Source organism: Geotrypetes seraphini, chromosome 8, assembly GCF_902459505.1.
Source record: "Geotrypetes seraphini chromosome 8, aGeoSer1.1, whole genome shotgun sequence".
NCBI classification, from domain to species: domain Eukaryota; kingdom Metazoa; phylum Chordata; class Amphibia; order Gymnophiona; family Dermophiidae; genus Geotrypetes; species Geotrypetes seraphini.
Genome location: NC_047091.1, coordinates 82,872,530 through 82,893,225, shown reverse-complemented (window position 1 = coordinate 82,893,225; position 20,696 = coordinate 82,872,530). Strand labels below are relative to the sequence as shown.

The window sequence follows — 20,696 nt, the reverse complement described above, 5'->3', positions numbered from 1 at the left end:
TGAGTTAAGACATTTTGTACTAAAGATTAACATCTACACCCTTCTCTGAGCAGAGATAATTGCTTTTGGAGTAGAGAGACTATTCTGTGCAAAAATGGGGGCCCAGGCTGATGAAATTTACTCTGGCCCAGTAGTGGCTGATACAGAGGACATCGCTGCAAGAGATCTAAAATGCCTCCAAAAAGTCCAGAACTCAGCAATTCGACTCCTCTACAAACTCAGCTACCATGACCCCATTACTCCAGCGCTCTATGCAGCTCACTGGTTACCAGTCAAAAAGCGATGCATCTTCAAAGCCCTGGTCTTGACACACAAGAGATTCTACCAAAAAACCCCAGCCTACATAGCATCCAAGCTACGCCTATACACCCCTAACCACCCTCTCCGCTCCAAAGCAGAACAAAGACTCAGCATTCCCGCTGGGAGATCCCTCAGAATGAGTACTGTGTACAAAAGATCCTACAGCCATTTCCTACCTCAGCTATGGAACCGACTACCCATACAGATCAGGTCGCTAGACTCACTAATGACCTTCCGCAGAGCAGTAAAGACCTTCCTCTTCCACCAATCGGGCCATTAAAAACTGCCTCCTCAATATACTTAAGAACATAAGAACATAAGCAGTGCCCCTGCCGGGTCAGACCACAGGTCCATCCTGCCCAGCAGTCCGCTCCCGCGGTGGCCAAAAACAGGTCAAGGCCTGTCTGAATCATCAGAAGGGGCTCCCCTGCCACCTTGGTTTCCCATTTAAGTTCTGCCCTCCTATCAAAGTCCTAGCCCTCCAGTCTTGCACATGCACGACCAGGTTGGTTTACTCAGTACCCCACGATCCCTCTATCCCTCAGGAATCCATCCAATCCCTGCTTGAATCCCTGTACCGTACTCTGCCTGATCACCTCCTCCGGTAGCGCATTCCAAGTGTCCACGACCCTTTGGGTGAAAAAGAACTTCCTTGCATTTGTTTTGAACCTGTCTCCCTTCAGTTTCTCAGAATGCCCCCTCGTATTTGCTGTCCCCTTCAGTCTGAAGAATCTGTCCCTATCCACCCTCTCTATGCCCCTCATGATCTTGAAGGTCTCTATCATATCTCCCCTGAGTCTCCTTTTCTCCAGAGAGAAGAGCCCCAGCCTATCCAGCCTCTCGGCGTATGAGCAGTGTTCCAGCCCTTTTACCATTTTTGTTGCTCTCCTTTGGACTCTCTCAAGTACCGCCATGTCCTTCTTGAGGTGCGGTGACCAATACTGAACGCAGTATTCCAGATGCGGACGCACCATCGCTCGATACAATGGCATGATGACTTCCCGTGTTCTGGTTGTTATGCCCTTCTTTATGATGCCCAGCATCCTGTTGGCTTTTTTCGAGGCTGCTGCGCACTGTGCAGATGGCTTCAGTGATGCATCTACCAGCACACCCAAGTCTCCTAGTACTCTTCGCTATGACCAGTCTGGTCTCTAGAATAAGCTCTGTTATTGTCCACTGTAACCTATTTGTTGTCATGCCTGGTCTGTTTTCAAACGATTGTGATTGTCTACTTGTAACCTGTTCTGAGCTTCTGGGAGAACGGGATAGAAATAGAAATAAATAAATACTAAAACTACTATTCTAATCATTTCTATATAGATGCTAGACGTACACAGTGCTATACATTCCTTGGTTTGGTTAATAATTTGTAAAATCATATATTTGGAGATATATATTACATAATCAAATCTCTGCCCTCCATGTTGTGCTCTCTTAGGGGTACTGTGACACTGCAAGAATGACACAGGCAAACTCTCTTACACAAAAGTGATTCACTTTGGCAGACTTGAGAAGTGCCACCCTTTAAAGGTACGTGACCCCAACCACAGATTCAAGAAACATTTCTATGCTCTTACCAACGCAATATATAAAGTCTTCTGGTGGAAGGGGGTAGAAATTAAAAGTGTATTTGAATTCAACACAGCTTGGAATAAGTAACTTGGGGTTACTAAAGGAGAAGAAGGGATAGTAGATGGCATGGATAGGCAGCCTAATTAGGCCATATGCTCTTTATCTGCCTTTATTTTTCTATTTCTATGTTAATCAGGAAGGAGTCGGTTCTACTTAGTTGGAATTCCTGCTAAATAACAACCCCTGTGCATCTAAGGGCCTGACTTTTTTTTAAATGCTGCTGCGTAGGTTATCAGTATACGCAGCTTTGAATATCTTACCACTTGCGTTTTAAAAACAAACACATTTAAAAGGCATTTCAAATACCTGTCACTGTTGCTACTTCTTTAAAGTGACTCCTACATATAATCACAGAAATGACTCAGAGAAGGGAAACGAAAATCACCAGCTAGAGGAAGCACTCTGCTGCTTGTACCAATTTTGATAACAGTCTACAAAAACAAAATGGAGATATCACCAGATCCAGCTCAGCTCCCTACTCCGCCAGCAAAGTCTCTTTTAAAGGATACTGTATTCCCACTGTCCCTCAATGATGCAGAGGATACCGCTATCTGGGGGGGGGGGGGGTGAAGGGGGAGGGTGAGAAGTTGTGACCAACATGAATTACATCTGAAGATATGGATTGAATTACTGCCAATTCATAGCATGCTCCAGTTTTGTGCTCTATTTTCAAGAATCTGCCTTACACTCAGGGCTGGTCTCTCTCTCTCTCTATCTATCTATCTATCTATATCAAGTAGCCAAGTGAGAAGGGGGAGAATGTGTGTCTCTTAAAAATGCATGCTCCCATGTCCTCCCCGTACCTTTTGTACCAGCACCGAGCAGGGTCTCCAACCTGCTGTTTGCAATGGCTGAACCTGTCTTCTGATGTCACTTCCTGGTTCTGTGAACAGGAAGTGATGTCAGAGGGAGGGCTGAGGGTGGGGCATACAGCTGAGGGGATACCCTGCTTGCTGCCATTAATAACTACAACAGGTACGGGGGGAAGGGGGCAGGGAAGGATGCAAATTTGAAGAGACCCCCCACATCAGGGAGAGGAAGAGGAGAGATGCCGCTGCCTCTGCCAATTTGGCGCCTATGGCACTCTGTCCCTCCCTTACACTATGTAAAGACATGAGAATCAATATTCACCAACACTGACCTCCACCACTAACATTTGCCCTTATATTCAGTACTAGGCAATATTGGCATTAAATAACCATGTACATGTGGATAAAATCCAGATAAATAACAATTATTCAGCTCTTAACCAGCAAAAGATAGGACTGCATAAATAGTAGCCGTACTTGACCAATTAACTGGTAAAGGGCTAAATACTGACACTTAAGCAGTTAAAAGGCTGACTCTACCCTGGACCATCCACACAATAGCCATTTTGGCATTGATGGGGTTATTTAGTGGCACTATCTGGGTAATTGCCACTGAATATTCCCTCAAGACCCAGTCAGTATGAGCTAACTGAATAAGAGCTCTCTTAATTGGTTAACTTACTTTGAATAACGACCCCATGATGTCTTGGGGGAAGGGGAGAATTAGCGGTTTGAAACTTAAATGAAGAAGGGATGCAAGACTAAAGGTTCACATTAGGTGTCCAATATCCTTGCACTGGCCCTGCTTACACTCAGTGTTGGAATCAGGAAGGTATGCACAAAGCTCCTACACCATGGTAAAAAAAAAAAAATACTGTGGTTGGATGCAATTTTTATTTTACTGGTGATGCTCAGCACAATTTGTTTGGAGAACTGTTGTTAAAAGGGGAAGAACTGTGTCTGGTGCTTGCTCAGAAGAGCAATAGCTAGGCACAGCTCCTCCTTCCTATCAAGTTGCTCTCCCTGCCCCAATCAACTGAGTTGCAGGATTCACGGCTTCGGGGCTTTCCTTACCACTCAGCTTTGAGGCTTCACCTGCTGGCTCAGCCGCTGGCTTCGGGGAGTCCTGTGCTCAGCTGATCGGGGCAGGGAGAGCAGCTCTTTTTAAAAAAAATTATTTATAGTTTTCATTATTACATTTTCATAATGAAATAAAGAAAAGAATAAATCATCACAAATTTGCCAGTAATAAACATTACAAAATCATAAATTCTTTTTAACCCCGTATTATTGGGGAACCATATTTTGGGCTAGATTCACTAAGCCCACAGATCAAGTTCCGAGCACTTAGCAACCCTTTGCGACCTGATTTCCCTCCGACCCGATTCACTAACCTCTGACTTGATCATTCTCCGATCCGCACATGCAAATGAGGGTGAACACGGCATTCAAATGTAGGTAGGCAGCGATTCACTTAAAAAAAAAAAAAAAAGCAACACCGACTGGGCTGGCCGATCAGCAAACAAGCGACTGCTGGGGACCAGTTGTTCACGTCATTTCCGACTGCTCTGCCCCAAATCTCCTGCTCTCTGCCCCGAACTTGTGATTCTCCTGCCGCCCTGCACTGCCCCAAACCTCCTGCTCTCTGTCCCGAAGCCACGATTCTCCTGCCGCCCTGCATTGCCCCGAATCTCCTGTTCTCTGCCCCGATTCTCCTGCTGCTCTGCACTGCCCCAAATCTCCTGCTCTCTGCCCTGAAGCTGCAATTCTCCTGCCGCCCTGCACTGCCCCAAATCTCCTGCTCTCTGTCCCGAAGCCACGATTCTCCTGCCGCCCTGCATTGCCCCGAGTCTCCTGCTCTCTGCCCCGATTCTCCTGCTGCTCTGCACTGCCCTAAATCTCCTGCTCTCTGCCCTGAAGCTGCAATTCTCCTGCCACCCTGCACTGCCCCGAATTTCCTACCCAACTCTCCTGCCCTTCCCCGCTGTGCAAGCCCGTGGTTTTAATCTGCGGGTTTAAACTACGGGCTCACGTAAAAGTTAAAAAAAAAATTTAAAAAGTATAATTTAGCTTTGCCGGGCACGGAGGGCCAGCGCATGCGCAGACCATCTACAGATGATCTGCGCATGTGTTGGGATCTCTATAGAGCGATCTAGGCAGGTGGTTGGGGGCGTGATTCCAATCAACTTCATTTGAATGAGGGCAATTCGTGAATCAGCCCCCCGGACATGGATCGGATCCCTCATGGATTGGATCTGATCCGTGCCCTTAGTGAATCTAGGCATTAAATATCTAAGGAAAATAAACAAAAGAAAAGATTGAATGGACTTCTAGTCCATTACCAAATGGACCATATGCCCATTCTCAGAAAACAAGGTTTTATTCATATTCACTCCTCTATCTATAGGTAAACAGTAAATAATGTTGTTGTCTCTCTAGCCACTAGGAATTGTTGCAACTGTGTTGGGTCCCAAAACACAAATTCAGTCTTTCAATTTAACAAGACACTTATAGGGAAATTTTAAGTAAAAGGACGCTTCCAGAGCCACCACTCTGTTCTTCAACTTCAAAAATTATTTTCTCCTTAATTGGGTGGCTCCGGTAACATCCGGAAAAATCCTCACTAGATCCCCACATAATTTAGTCAATCTGTTTTTACAAATACAGTTTAATCAATAACATCTTATCCATCTCACTCATGCAGGTTATTTCCGGGGTGGAACGAGTCTGGATCAAATCTTGACTATCCTCCAAGAAACCTGTTAAATCAATTTCTGTTGATACCAATTGATCCACTCCCTGATTAGACTCAAGCTTCTTTTTCTGTGAACATAATAGAAATTCACAATAGGAAAATTCTCCGCATTGGGCAATCCCAATATTTCCTTAAAACAATTTTTCATCAGTATCTCGGGTGATAACAAATGGGTTACTGGAAAATGGACTAATCGGAGGTTTTTTGACCTATGTAGATTGTCCATTATTTCAAATTTCGAATGTATTACACAAGAGTCTTTAACCGCAGAGGTAGAGACACACTGCAAGGTAATAGTTTGTGATTCTACAGCACTTAATCTCTTATCTAAGGAACACAAATTAGTATCCATATTTTCTAGTTTCTGGACAACAGCTTGTGAAAAATCTACTGTCTGTTTGACTGTTGACCGTAGTAACCCTTTCACTCTAGATGTTATCAACCATAGATCTTTAAGCATAATATCATGTGTTACCTCTGAAATGGATTGCTCCTCTATTGCACTAAGAAAATCAAATGGCTTTGGAATTGGAGTATATGTTAATTTAGTGCAATCAATAGAGGTGCTGTCCTGCTCAGACGGATTAGTTGGACCTGCCTTTTTTTCCACTGCCACTCAATGTCGGTGGAAGGGGAGGAGTCCAATCTAGGGGACATTGGGCTAGATTCACTAAGCCCACTGATCAAGTCCCAACCACTTAGCGACCTCTTTGCGACCTGGACCTGATTCACTAACCTGCCTCACGATCCAATTCCGATCCACACATGCAAATGAGGGGGAATGGCATGCAAATATAGGCAAGCAGCGATTCACTAAAAAAAAAAGAAAAAAAAAAGGGGGGAACACTGACTGACCGTTCCCATAACAAGTGACTGCTGAGGACCAGTCACACATATCCCTGCTGACTCTCCTGCTCCATTGCTGCCCTGAAATCCCTACCAACTTCCAGCCCAACTCTCCTGCCCCAATCTTCCCTACCCCCTCTCTGCTGCAATTGGTTTGAGGCTTGTCGGTTCGTGCTAACTGCGGCAGAGAAAGTTAACAATTTGCTCCCTACTCTCCACCACAATTCTGCTTGCTGCCCCACACTCTCTGTCCTGACTCTTGCTGGCCGCCCCGACTCTTCTCTGCCCCGATTCTCTGCCCTTCCCTGCAGTGCGAGCCCGTGGTTTTAACCCGCTTTAAACCTGTGGGTTAAAACCACTGGTTCATGAGTAAAAAAGTAAAATTAAAAATAAAAAACCACGGACATCAAATGCATGCGCAGACCATCTACAGGCAAAGTAGATGATCTGCGCATGCGTCGGGATCGCTGAATAGAGAGTTGCGTGGGGACAGAAATCCCACCCATCCCCACCAAAGTCCCACCCATCCCCGTAAGGACTCCCACCTGTCCCCACCCGTCCCCGCGAGGAATCCCTCCGTCCCCACGAGGAATCCCCTCCGTCCCCGTGAGGAATCCCCTACGTCCCCGCCCGTCCCTATAAACTACAGAAATAGTTATTTCATTTAATTATGCTACTGAATTAAAGGCTCTGGTAGAAACCCATTTAAAAATAAGCAAAAAGACTTTATTAATTTGGAAATATTAATTGGGAAGAATACATACTTTGTAAACGGGTTTCTACCAGAGCCTCTAATGTTTATAAATTTTTATCAACACAACTAATATACTACTTTATCCTTAAGCAAAAAAAAAAAAAAGAATTTTTCCTACCTTTGTTGCCTGGTTTCTGCTTTCCTCATGTTCTCATTCAATTCCCTCCATCCACTATCTCTCTTATCTCTGCATCTTCCATTTGCTCTGTTACTGTGCCTCTCCCTTTCTCCCCCCTTCCAAACTGGTCTGGCACCCATCTTTTTCCCTCCGCTCCCCCCATAGTCTGGCACCTCTGTCTTCTTCCCTGCCAGCGTCTTCTCCCCATTCCCTCTTCCCCATTTCCTTTCAGTGTCCTTCTCCCCCACCATCTTCCCCATGTCCTGTCAGGCAGCATCCTTCTCCCCCCTCTGCCTTCCCCATGTCCTTTCAGCATCCTTCTCCCCCCTCTGTTTTCCCCATGTCCTTTCAGCGGCCTTCTCCCCCCTCTGTCTTCCCCATGTCCTTTCAGCGGCCTTCTCCCCCCCTGTTTTCCCCATGTCCTTTTAGCGGCCTTCTCCACCCCTGTTTTCCCCATGTCCTTTCAGTGGAATTCTCAACCCCTTTGTCTTCCCCAGTGCTTTCAGGGTCCTTCTCCCCCCCTCTGTCTTCCCCACGTGCTTTCAGCATCCTTCCCCCCCTCCTCCCGTTTACCCCATGTCCTTTCAGCGTCCTTCTCCACCCCTTTGTCTTCCCCAGTGCTTTCAGCGGCCTTCTCCCCCCTTAAGCGTCTTTTCTTCTCCACTCCACCTTTCCTCCTTCCCTGCCTCTTACCTTTGTGGCGCTTCCGCACCCGACCGACATCAGAATAGGCCCGGTCGGACAAATCTCCCTGTTCTGTAGCCGCGAATCTAAATTACCTTCTTACAGCAGCTGGAGTAGTGAAGCTGCTGTAAGAGGTAATTTAGATTTGCGGCTACAGGGCAGGGAGATTTGTCGGCCGGACCTGTTGTCGGTCGATCGGGGGACCTGACCGGCTGTACACATTCTCCGGGGTGGACTGCCCCCTCCACCCTCTTTCGTACGCCATTGCCTTCTTCCTACCTGCCCTGCCGCACACAGCCGACCGGAAGTCTTCCTGATTTCAGCGCTGACATTGGAGGAAGGGAGGGCTTTGCTTAAGCCCTCCCTCCGACGTCAGCGCTGACATCAGGAAGACTTCCGTTCGGCTGTGTGCTGCGACAGGGCAGGTAAGGAGGAGGAGACTACCCTCGCAGCTCGAGTGCACTGCGATCCAACCCCGCAGGAACCCTGTGACCCTCGGAGGCGTCCCCACGGGATCCCCGCGACCCTAGGGGGCGTCCCCACGGGATCCCCGCGACCCTATGGGGCGTCCCCACTGGATCCCCGTGACCCAAAGGGGGAACCCACGGGATCCCCGCGGGATTCCCGTCATCCCCGTTCCTGTGTAGCTCTCTATCGCTGAAGAGTGATCCGTGTAGTAGGTGGGGGGGCGTTCCTCCGATTGCCCCCATTTGAATACAGGCCCGTTGTGAATCAGTAAACCTGTGTCAGATTGGACACGTAGCGGAGTGAATTGGGCAGATTAGTGAATCTAGCCCTTAGTGAGGCACCAGAGAGAGAAGAATCTATATTAAAGTCTGCTCCTAGGGTTTTATCAACTTGTTTCAAACGTTTGTCCATCGGACCTATCATTGCTGGCGTTGAACTTTTTGGTTTAATTTTTCTTTTCCCCATTACCTTTTACTACTCTTACCTCTCTATAAATGATTCAAACCAAATTCACAAAACATATCGCTCCTTGTGGCTCCAAGGGGCGTGCCCCTTCGGCCAAGCCCTACAATCAAGCACCGCTGCTGCAGCGTCCTTTTAAGTTGGAAGAGACGGCCCCAATGACGTCAGTAGTCCATCTCTCCTAATGCCGGCAGAAATCCGGCACCAGTTTCAACAAGAAAGAGGTAATTCAAAGACAATTAGCCCACTGTAGGGAGCTCAGAACAGGTCTCCTCTCGTAAACCCTCAGGCAGGCAATTTTCCCAAAGTACTGCAGCTACAGCGTCCTTCTAAGTTGGAAGAGACCGAACCGATGACGTCAGCGGTCTGTCTCTCCTAATGCCGGCAGATAACCGACCCCAGTTCCAGCAAGAAAGAGGTAATTCAAAGACAATTAGTCCACGGCAGAGGGCTCAGAACAGGTCTCCTCTCATAAACTCTCAGGCAGGCAATGTTCCCCAGATTTTTTTTTTTAATGGGCACAGCTGTTGTGTGTGTGTGTGTGTGCCCATTTAAAAAAAACCAAAAACCCAAAAACCCGTCCTTTAAAAAAGAAAATTGGCAGGAGGGAAGTCCCGCCTCCCCAGACAACCCTCTGACCCTCCTACCTTAACTGACGATAGACAGAAAGGATGCCCACTCCCAGGCTGAGAGTGGCCTTGGGAGCCTGAGCCAATCAGAGCCTTAGACCCCTCCTGGGATGCACCAGAAAGGGGCAGGGCTGCCACTTTGAAGAGGCAGCAGGAAGTAGGCATCCCTCCTGCCTATTGGTAGAGGAGGGGTCGGGGGAGGTCGGGAGGGAGTCTGGACCTTCAGCAGGAAGGAGTGAGCTTCCCTCCTGCTGATTTTTTTTTTAAAGGACAGGTGTGTCAAGGGGCTTGGCAAGAGGGGGAATGTCTCAGCTTTTCTTATTTTCCTTTATTTTCTTTAATGGGAGCAGTTGCTAGCATGTGTTGTGTGTCACACAACATATACACAGCAGCTACTGGCAGCTTTAGAGCTATTGGAAATTTTTGACACTGAATATTTGGTGTAGGGGGAATGCAGAGTGTAGTGCATCATGACAATTCATTAGAATAACTAATGAGCTTCTTGTAATGTATTTACATAGGGTTCTCGGGTCTGCTATGATGGAGAACCCTATTGTGCAGTAGTGTAGCTGGGGAGGTCGGTACCCAAGGGGTGGTGGTACCCAGCAATACCGCACCATACACTTCCCCGCTCTTCCCTGCTACTTGAGTGCCCCCCCCCCCCCACTGCGTACCTCTTGAAATGTTCAATGGCACAAGCAGCATCTTCCACTGGCTACTCGCACCGGTCTCTGCTACCTTCTGACATCACAACCTGGTCCCATGACCAGGAAGTAATGACAGAAGGGAGCCGAGGTTGGCGCAAGCAGCTGGTGGAAGATATTGCTTGTGCTGGTGAACATTTAAGAGGTACACCAGGGAGCAGAGGGGAGGAGGGGAACCGGTGCCCTCATGAAGACTGCGCCCATGGCGGTCCCCACCCCCTTACTACTCCACTGCTATTATGCATCAGCTGGAGAGCTTTCCGTGACAGTAAGATTGCTTTAAAGAGCTTTACTGCCACGGAAAGCTTTTGTGCATCTGGGCCACAGTAAATAAAAGTTCATAAGTTTATCTGATAAGCTCTCTGCCATCATTGTTCCAGGACAGAATAGACTGGAAATGGGCCTTACAGATCCATGCTTTCATGTTGCTGCCAGTGGCTTGCTCTGAGGAGGTTGCACCTGTCAATTCAGCTCTGGAACTGGAGTTTCTTCCTGTAATACTGTTGAGAGAACAAATGGTACAGTGCTGTCTGACCAACAGCTGCAGATCCTTTCAGTATTCAGAAAAAACCCAATATAGGAACTCTCAAGTAATTTTCAAAACTAATAATCCCTATTGAAATAATCAAGATAGGTTGGCATCAAATCAAATAATTTATTATTATCAGTGTGATAATGAAATCTAACAGGACAATGGAAAAATAACCAGAGTTCCAGGCTTATACATATTAAGCAGGCTATTTTTCAAGCCATGCTACACACGATCATAGGTGTACACTCTGTGTGGTTTAAATTATATCAGTGCAAAACACACAAAAAGTGACAGTGCTTTGTGTAAACCTTATAATTATGTTTTATTATATTTGAATGGCTAGAAACCTCAAATGTTGTATAACAGATACAAAAACAGGTTTCAATGCACAACTGAGGAAAATTATTGTTATTAAGAGGAAAAGACCTCAGATTCCTGCACCACCGAAGAATGTGAACTCAAAGGTGGTAAATAGCAGGGACAGGGTTAATAATAATAATTTCAATAATAATAATTTTCCTCAGTTGTGCATTGAAACCTATTTTTGTATCTGTTATTGTATTTGTAGCCAACTTATCAAGATTAAGTACTCAGATCCTTTCAGTGGCAGAGAATCATTCCCTACATGTCCCCAAACTACAGCTGGTGGGCCAAAGTCAAAGTCTGCCTGCTCAGTCAACTTTTATGACCAGTTGTATCTTCAAATACAAATGTATCCACTTCAATCACTAGAACAGATCATGATTTGGGTGTAAACATTTTCTCAACTTAAGTAAAAGTATGTTTTATTACTTTTCACTAGCACTGAAGGAAAGTGAGAATGCCAACAAAACTTTGCATATCTTTGTTTACATAGAAACAGTGAAGGCAGATAAAGTTCACATGAGCCTATCCAGTTTGCCCATCCATACCATCTACTATTGAGAGTAAGTGAACATTTTGAAATAATTTGCAGTACTGATGAGCTTAAAAGAAACCTAACGGGTACAAAGATGGGACTTACAGGATGCATTAATGATGAAATCAAGAATCTAAAGGCCTGATGATCAAAACTCATCGCTCGAAGCATGAGAGCACATCCCATAGCACAAGAACAGCACTGAAAACTAGCCCCCAATGCCCAAAGTAAATGGAATGCACAAAAGAGGGGCGGGACTTGGGTGCGATAGTAAACAATGATCTTAAGGTTGCAAAACAGGTTGGAAATGTGACAGTAAATGCTAGGATGCTTGGGTGCATAGAGAGAGGAATGGCCAGTAGGAAGGAGGAGATATTGATGTCCCTGTATAAGACTGGTGAAACCTCATTCAGAATACTATGTACAGTTCTGGAGACCGCACCTTCAAAAAGATTTAGGATGGAGTCGGTCCAGAGGAAGGCTACTAAAATGGTTGGTGGTCTACATCATAAGGCGTGCAGGGACAGACTCAAAAATCTCCATATGTATACTTTGGAGGAAAGGTGGATGAGCAGAGATACGATAGACATTTAAATACCTACATAGCATAAATACACATGAGGCCAAGTCTCTTTCAATTGAAAGGAAACTCCAGAGTGATAGGGCTAGGGTTGATGTTAAAGAGGCGAAAGGCTCAGGAGTAATCTAAGAAAATACTTTTTTACAGAAAGGGTTGTAGATGCCTAGAATAGTCTCCCGGTAGAGAAGCCAAAGACTGTCTGAATTCAAGAAAGCATGGGACAAGCACACAGGATCTCTTAGGGAGCGGAGGAGATAGTGGATGCTGTGGATGGGCAGACTGGATGGGCCATTTGGCCTTTATCTGCCATCATGTTTCTAAGTTTCTGTCTTTGATTATCTTTTATTACAAGCTTAATATACCACATTATACTAACAGGTAAACTGAAGTGGTGGACAAAATATTAAAAGAGTGAAAACAAAAAGAGCTACAATAATTATAAATAGGAAAGTATTGCAGTTATGCAATATAGCAGTAAATCACAATTGCAAGACGTAATAAAGTAGTAAGGCAAAAAATAGGGTTATTAATACAAGGCTACAGTCAGTCAAGGATGAATACTGAAACTTAGAACTCGCTGCCAGATTCCAAGTAAGCTTGACTGGAAAGATAAGTATTTAAGGAAGCTTTAAAACATAGAAAACTAAGCTCAGTATGAAGATGTTGAGGGGGAGAACTCTAAAGAGCAGGAGCGAAGAAGTAAAAGGCCAAATGCCTTGTTTCATTTGAGATGAGATTTAGAGCAGTGGTCCCCAACCTTACCCTGGAGGACCTCCAGGCCAATCGGGTGTTCAGGATAGCCCTAATGAATATGCATAAAGAGATTTGCATATAATGGAAGTGATAGGCATGCAAATCTGCTCCATGCATATTCATTAGGGCTATCCTGAAAACCCGATTGGCCTGGGGACCACTGATTTAGAGGGAGCAAGAAAAACTAGATGGATGATCACTAATTGATTGAAGTGCCTGTGGGGGAACCATAATGAAAAGCTTTGAAAGCGAGTATTAAAATCTTAACTTGAATCTGAAAAATCAATTGGTAACCAATGTTTTTGTATAAGGAGAGGAATCAGGTCGTCAAATTGCTTTACAGAGAAATTGAACTGCTGTACAAGCAATCCCCGGGTTAAGAACGAGTTTCGTTTTTTAAAATCGTTCTTATTTGTACGCGACTCGGATCATGTACAGCCGTGTTTCTCAATCTTTTTAAGCCAAGTACCCCCTAAGCCTAACAAATATCAACCGAGTACCCCCGCCCAAGCTCCACCCCAGACCCACCCCCATAATAATAGTACTAATTGTAATGCCATTTCTTCTATTTTTTTTTTTTTATAAACAACCAATCTCAGCCAAGGTCTTGGTTTCATATAAACTTCTTCCATTTATATTTAATATACAAACAATCTGTGGATTTTTTTGTCAAATTATCCACCCATGCCATGCCTCCTAACACAAAAGGCACTTAAACCACAGCAGAACCAGGTTTGATTTCCACTGTGGCTCCTTGTGACTTTGGGCAAGACACTTAACCCTCCATTCCCCAGATATAAAACTTGGATTGAAAGTCCACTAACCACAAAGGAAGTACCTGTATGTAATATAAATATGCAAAACAATAATTCCACACAAGCTGAATAGCTAAATATGGAAACCACTTCAGCTGCAATGTTTCTAGTAGCACTAAGTCAATTATTATCGAACCCCAAACAGTCACAAAACACCATATCCCCCTTATCTGAACTGCACTCACTCCTTCTTCAGTCTTCAGCCCCCAGCAGCACTCCCGCAATGGATGGCACAAGCAGCAACCCACACGCTGCACATGGCTGACCCAGAAGCCTTTTCTCCGACGGTCAACTCTGACATCAGAGAGAAGGCTTCTGGGTCAGCCAATTACATGCAGCGCCTGAATTGCTGCATGCACCGCCCACTGAAAGAAGCGCTGCTGAAGACTGAAGGAGTGAGTGCGGCTCCAAGAAGGTTGTCACGGGAGTGTGTTGGGGGGGGGGGGAGGAGGGGGGAGCGGATGAACAGGTAGAAATTGGCGGGCCAGGCCGTGTACCCCCAACAGGCAGCCCACGTATCCCCTAGGGTATGTGTACAGCGGGTTGAGAAACACTGATGTACAGTACACAGTCTATAAGAGCATTAAAGAACATTAAATATTAAAGAAAAAGTCCTCAAGATAAAGTACTGTGGTTTAAATAGAAAGAAAAGATAGACCACCACATCTAACATTTCTCCCAAATTTCTCTTCCTCATGCCTCTCTCACTACCATGTCCAATATTTCTCTCTCCCCCCCATGCCCAACAATTCTTCCTTTCTATTTCCCCCACCTCAGCATCTCTTTCTCTCACTCCCTCCATTCTTCCATCCTATGGGCAAAGTTCATGCTCCCCTCTCTCCCTCCATTCTGTGTCCCAAGTTCATGCTCCCTCCCTCCTTCCTTTCCCTCCTTTGTCCAAAGTTTGTGCTATCTCCTCCTTTCCTTCTGTGTCCCAACGTGATCCTGCCTTTCCCTTCCTGTGCCAATGCACCCCTTTCTCCCTTGACAGGTGATCTATTCAGCCACACATAGAGTGTCACCCTGACAGTGCCCAATCCCGGCTAGTTCCAAGCACAGAAAATAAGAATCTTCTGCCCATGTACCAGGCTTCCTGCCTACTGTACCTCTTGTAAATACAGTTACCCAGCCCTCCCCCACTCAGTTTATTTTTTGTTTCCGAGATGCAGTCACCATCCTGTTCACTAGTTCCTTCTAATCAGCTATACTATTGTTTATTCATTTTGCTCTTTTCTTTTTTTAATTTTGCAGCAAAACTTTTTAATATGGCTGATAAAACAAAAACGGGTTTTAAAAGATGCTCGTCGTGTAATTAAAAAATGTCTCTCATGGACTTTCATTTCAACTGTGCCCATTGTTTGGGTCCACAGCATGACGTTAAAAATTGTTTTAACCGCAGTAAGCTAAATAAGAAGTCACTTAAGATACGTGAACCAAAGTTACGGGGCATTCTTGAGAAACAAAATGTGTCAGATCGTTGCTACAAGTCTACAAAGGAATCCCTCAAACGCAATGCATCCACAGATTTGTCTGCTTCTCCGAAGAAACGCATAAAAAAATCTAAGCCCACTACCTTACTGCTTCAGAGCCTAGGGTGCAGGGGCAAAATTAATCTAATGCTGCGTTACCAACAGCATTGACGTCCAAGTCCATGATGTCATTGGAGTCGACACACCATCCTCAGCAGACACCAAAGCGGATACTGATACTCATGCATGCGATGTCTACGTCTGCATCTAAACAGTCTGCCGAGATCAACACAGCCAGCGGCAGAAGAGCTATTTATTCTTACCTCATTGGGTCTCATCTCCAAAGGGGGTTGGTTAAACGACTTAGGATAGCATAACCTGCTCATTCTCCTTCATATGAGGAATGTAGTTCAGTGCCACAGCAACATTTTCAAGATACTACACTGGCATCTCCGGAGCACTAGTTTTTTTTCTGCTCCAGAGTCTGCACAGCCTCATCACCAAGTACAGCTTCTCCCACACCTAATGGCTGGGAGATCTCAGATAAAACAAAGGATAGTAGAGACTCCACAAATATAAATTCAGAGATACTCTTACTATTGAGACAACTTGTGCATCAGCAACCACACTCACAAGATAAAGTGCTTCCACCTATACCAGCTGTTCCTGTACTACCACCAACTCCACCACGCCTAAAACGACAAAGGTCATGCTCACTTTCTACTACATCCACCATGGAGGCAGCAGCAGTCCATTCATCCTATGAATCTTCTCTGTCATGCTTGAGGCCTCATCTCCCAGAGTCACAAGAGATCTCCGGGTCTACAATATGATCCTTCTCCACCAGAACTGGTGAGAACCTCGCAGCCTGAGGATTTGTTCTACTCATCTTTCCTCCTCCAGATGGCTCAAGTCCTACAATTGCAGAAGACAGCGAAACCAGACCCCCCCATGCACAGAATCTTAAGGGACTCAAATATCTGCCTGTACGTAAATAAATTATCACTTTACCTATCCATGACGTATTATTGGACAATCATAAAGCAATTTGGAATACTTCATTTACGTCAAGGTCAGCCAAACACAGGCTGGAACACAAATACAAAGTCAAAGATACCAAGTTTCCAAGTTTATTAAAATTTTGATATACCACCTTAAAAATTGTCAAAGTGGTGTCCATTAAAAATATAAAATTAGGAACATGCTATTAATACTTTGGGTAGATACATGACAGACTGATACATAAGGGAGGAAGGGTAGAACTATGAAGAAAAGGATGGAACAAAAGGGGAGGGAAGCTATGCTCTTCCTTAGTTATTATTTTTGGCAGTAGTCAATGAGCTTGGACGGGAAATCATAATATATGTGTCCTTGAACATGAAGGTTTTTAAATTAGTTTTAAATTTATCAATATTTTCTCTCTCTCTTAAGTAAGCTGGTTATGAATTCCAGTGTTCGGGTGCACTAACAGAGAAAATACATTTGCGGGTTGTATCATAGAAAAGGTGTCTTAGAGAAGGGATATGTAAAAGATGTTGACTACTAGATCTTAAAGTTCTTGATGGCAAGCCTCAACTATTGCATCAATCCATAGTAGTCAGATCTGCCATGAGAAAGGCTAAGCGTTCTTGTGATTTTTCCAACTCCTCTCCAAATAAGAACATGAAAACTATGGATTTCATGGGACACAGAATGTTCCAGAATGCCATGCTATTTGCAAAAATAGCAATTCACCAGTTTTATTACACTGAATATCTATCTTCCATCATAGAAACTTTACATGGAGAAGTAAACAATCTTTTTTCCGGCGGTACAACTGGTTTTCCAGAAAAATCTAATAGTCTGGAAGACTGTGCAAAGCATATGATAAGAGTAGCACATGACTCCCATGATACTGCTATAGCTTTATGCAGCAGACGTCTAGCATGGTTGAAGTCTTTGGCTCTTCGATCAGATGTTCATGACAAAGTAGCAGATGCCCCTTGCATGGGAGATTCCCTCTTCAGAGATAAAGTGAAAGAAAATATAGACAGCATCAAGGATGACTACTGATACTCTAGAGGAGGAAGGCATGGAACAATCAAAAGATCAATATAAAAAACCTTCCTATTATCAGGGGAAAAAAAACATATGTCCAGAAGAAGCCTTACTCGACTTACCATTCAAACAGGCCTTTTGTACCTCACAAGAGTTCCCATCCTCAAAAGCAGCATCCCTCCAATAGAAGAGGGACAGGCATTCACAACAGCCTTCACAAGCAAATCAGCAAGTCTCAGCCTTCTTTTTGACCTTCTTCCCGACCATATGTGTGTGTGTGGGGGGGGGGAGGGGGGGAATGAGTCGGCTACAACATTTCTACCCTGTTTGGAAAACCATCACATCAGATTCCTGGGTGCTCAAGATAATCCGAATGCAAAACCGAATCAATTTTGTTTCACCTTCTTCAAATCATCTCCCAAAGTATCAAGAACTCACCGTATCACACGTTGCAACTTCACCAGGAAGTCAACAGATTACTTCTTATAAACGCAATAGAGCCAGTACCCTTCGATCAGAGGGGCGCAGGCTTTTATTCCAGATATTTCCTTGTTCTCAAGAAGATGGGAGGTTATCGACAAATTTTAGACCTCAGAAAATTCAACTTTTTCATGAAGACGCAGAAGTTCCATATGCTCTCAATAGCCACCATAGTCCCCTTTCTAGAGCATGAAGAATGACTATCTTCATTGGATCTTCAGGTTGCTTACATGCATATACCCATTCATCCATCTCACCGTCAGTATCTGAGGTTTCTCTTCAAGGACTCCCACTTTCAATTCAAAGTTCTCCTATTTGGACTGTCTTCAGCACCCATGGTATTCATGAAATGTGTGTGTTAGCCATAGTTTCAAGCTTATTTAAATTTTGTTATCCCACCTTTTCAAAGTTTCAAAGCTTTCATAAAACATTTGAGAGGAGTAAAGACAATCAAGACAGAATAATAAAAAAAGTCTCATTTCCAGGGAATCAAGATTTACCTGTACCTGGACAATTGGCTCATTTCAGCTATGTCAGGAGACCAAAACTGCATTCACACAACCTTAAATCTGCTGTATCATGTAGGTTTCCTAGTAAACAAAGAAAAATCCAATCTTGCTCCAACTCAATTCATACAAGGCGCTCTAATAAACACTCAAGTATCATGATTGTACCTTCTATTTCAAAGAGCCCTTGTGATTCAGTTATTCATTCAGAGACTACATTCTTTGACACAAGTAACATCATGCCTGGAGCATATGGCAGCCACTGTTCAAATTACTCCCTATGCTAGGTTGCACATGAGACACTTTCAGTATTCCCAATCACTGACAACAAAGCTATACCTTATGGATTCAATCTTCCACAATCTACAATTGTGGACTCAAACTTCCAATTTGACCGGCGGACTACCTTTTCAGGTTCCTCCTCACACGGTATTACTTATGACAGATGCCTCCAAAAAAGGTTGGGGGGCTCATATCGGTTTATGGGCAACTCAAGGACTTTGGACGCTCCAGCAAAGACAACACAGCATAAATTTTTTGAACTTCATGCAGTCACTCTGGCACTTATGGCTTTCAAATCTCGCTTGCACAATCAAGCGATTTGGCTCCAAATAGATAACCAGGTTGCAATGTTTTACATCAACAAACAAGGGGGCACTGGTTCCCGATTGCTATGACAAGAAACACTGAACATCAGGAAGATAGTAACATCTCTTCACTCTCACACAGTGGCAGTTTATCTACCAGGAAAGGACAATCAACTGGCTGACAGACTCAGTAGGCAACTGAAACCACACGAATGATCCATAAAGACCACAATTATTCAAGATCTGTTCAACATCATGAGTACTCCTCATTTAGATCTGTTTGCATCCCCTCAGAACAACAAATGCAACAGATATTGCTCCAAGTTTTACACGCCAGATAAATTAGCACCGGATGCTTTTCAGATCCCTTGGACCAACCACCTTCTGTATGCTTTTCCACCTATCTCACTACTCAGCAAAACCATATAAAAGGCATAACACAGAGAATGCCCATCTGTTGCTCATAGCTTCATACTGGCACACACTCAACAGAGTGCAGACACCACCAAAGATACTACCACAGGTTCCAGACACAAGGAAATGGCACTCTGCTGCATCCCAACTTGACAACTCTCAATCTTGCAGCATGGATAATTAATCCATGCTAGACTCTAGTTCCATTTTTACCCCAGAGGTTTTACGCATTTTACAATCCTCTAGATCAGATTCTACAAACAGCATATTCATACAAATGGAATTGTTTCTCTCTGGTGTAAATAGCATAATTTATCTTCCGCATCTTCCAGAATTTCTCAAGTACTCCAGTATTTGGCATCCCTTTCTTCAATGGGCTTAGCATTCAACTCGGTGAGAACTCATTTATGAACACTCTCAGTTTATCATGATAGTATTGATAATCTGTTTCTAGCACAACACCCAAGTTATTAAGACTTTCTTCAAAGGTCTCTTAAGACTTCATCCTCTGCTCAAGAAACCAACTCCATCTTGGGATTTAAATCTTGTGTTAAATGCTCTCACTGGTCCACCTTTTGAGCCACTGCAAACAATTCAACAAAAATTTTTATCTTGGAAATCCTTGTTCATGGTCATCATTATGTTGGTGAGATGCATTGGAGAAGTTCAGGCTTTGGTTCTTTATAGTCCTTACATTCCGATTCTCCATGACAAAGTGTTGCTGCATACTCATCTGTGTTTCTTCTTTAAGATAGTTTCGCCATTCCATCTCAACCAAACTATCATTTTACCCACCTTCGTCCCTCCAGTGCACTCGATGGCAGAACATCTGCAAACCTTAGACTGTGCTAGAGCGCTTTCTGTGTACTTACAGCAGACTGCATCTCTCAACAGACCCTCAAAGCTATTTCTATCTCATAGATCCTTCTCTCAACCTAAGCCAGTGTCTTCTTGGATCACCAATCTTATACATTTTTGCTATACAACAGCATCTCCGGAGAAATTGCATACTATTCCTCATATAACTGCACATTCTCTGCAAGCTATGGCCACAAGAGCCCATCTCCGAAAATCTTCTCCACGAGACATCTGCATGGCAGCAGCATGGGCTTCTCTGCACATGTTTGCGAAGCACTACTGCAATGCTTCCCATTTGGATTCTGCATTGGGACAAGCAGTGTTGCAGTCTGCTCTATGAAGCGTCAACTCTCCACCTCCTCCAACAAAGGTAACAAATGTTTTCATTATGTATCATTACATTAGTGTAATTGTTACCTTCGTAGCTCAAGAGTCACCATATGTGTGGCTGAATAGATCTCTTAGATTCTTCACTGGTCATAGATCTTGTTTGCAACTGTTCCAGGCCATCAATCCTCCCTCTCAACTCTCCTTCAGCCATAGAAGCCAACTCTGTGGGTGCTGAACACTCCCAGTATTGAGCAAGCTCCTTCATTTTGTCCACGG

The 20,696-nt window shown here is 44.3% G+C and overlaps 1 protein-coding gene across 4 annotated transcripts in view; it reads right to left on the bottom strand.

Moving 5' to 3' along the window:
- The window catches only part of EML3 (EMAP like 3), a 223,747-nt gene that overhangs the window by 141,088 nt on the left and 61,963 nt on the right, over window positions 1–20,696 (bottom strand). Inside the window, exon 1 of one of the 4 annotated variants that reach the window (XM_033954068.1) lies at window positions 10,570–10,593. The exons of the other annotated variants lie outside the window; for them this stretch is intronic. Within the exon in view, the coding sequence (XP_033809959.1) occupies window positions 10,570–10,585 (16 nt within the window). The 5' untranslated portion in view covers window positions 10,586–10,593. Of the gene's footprint in view, window positions 1–10,569; window positions 10,594–20,696 lie in introns of those variants that run through there. 4 annotated transcript variants of the gene reach the window in all.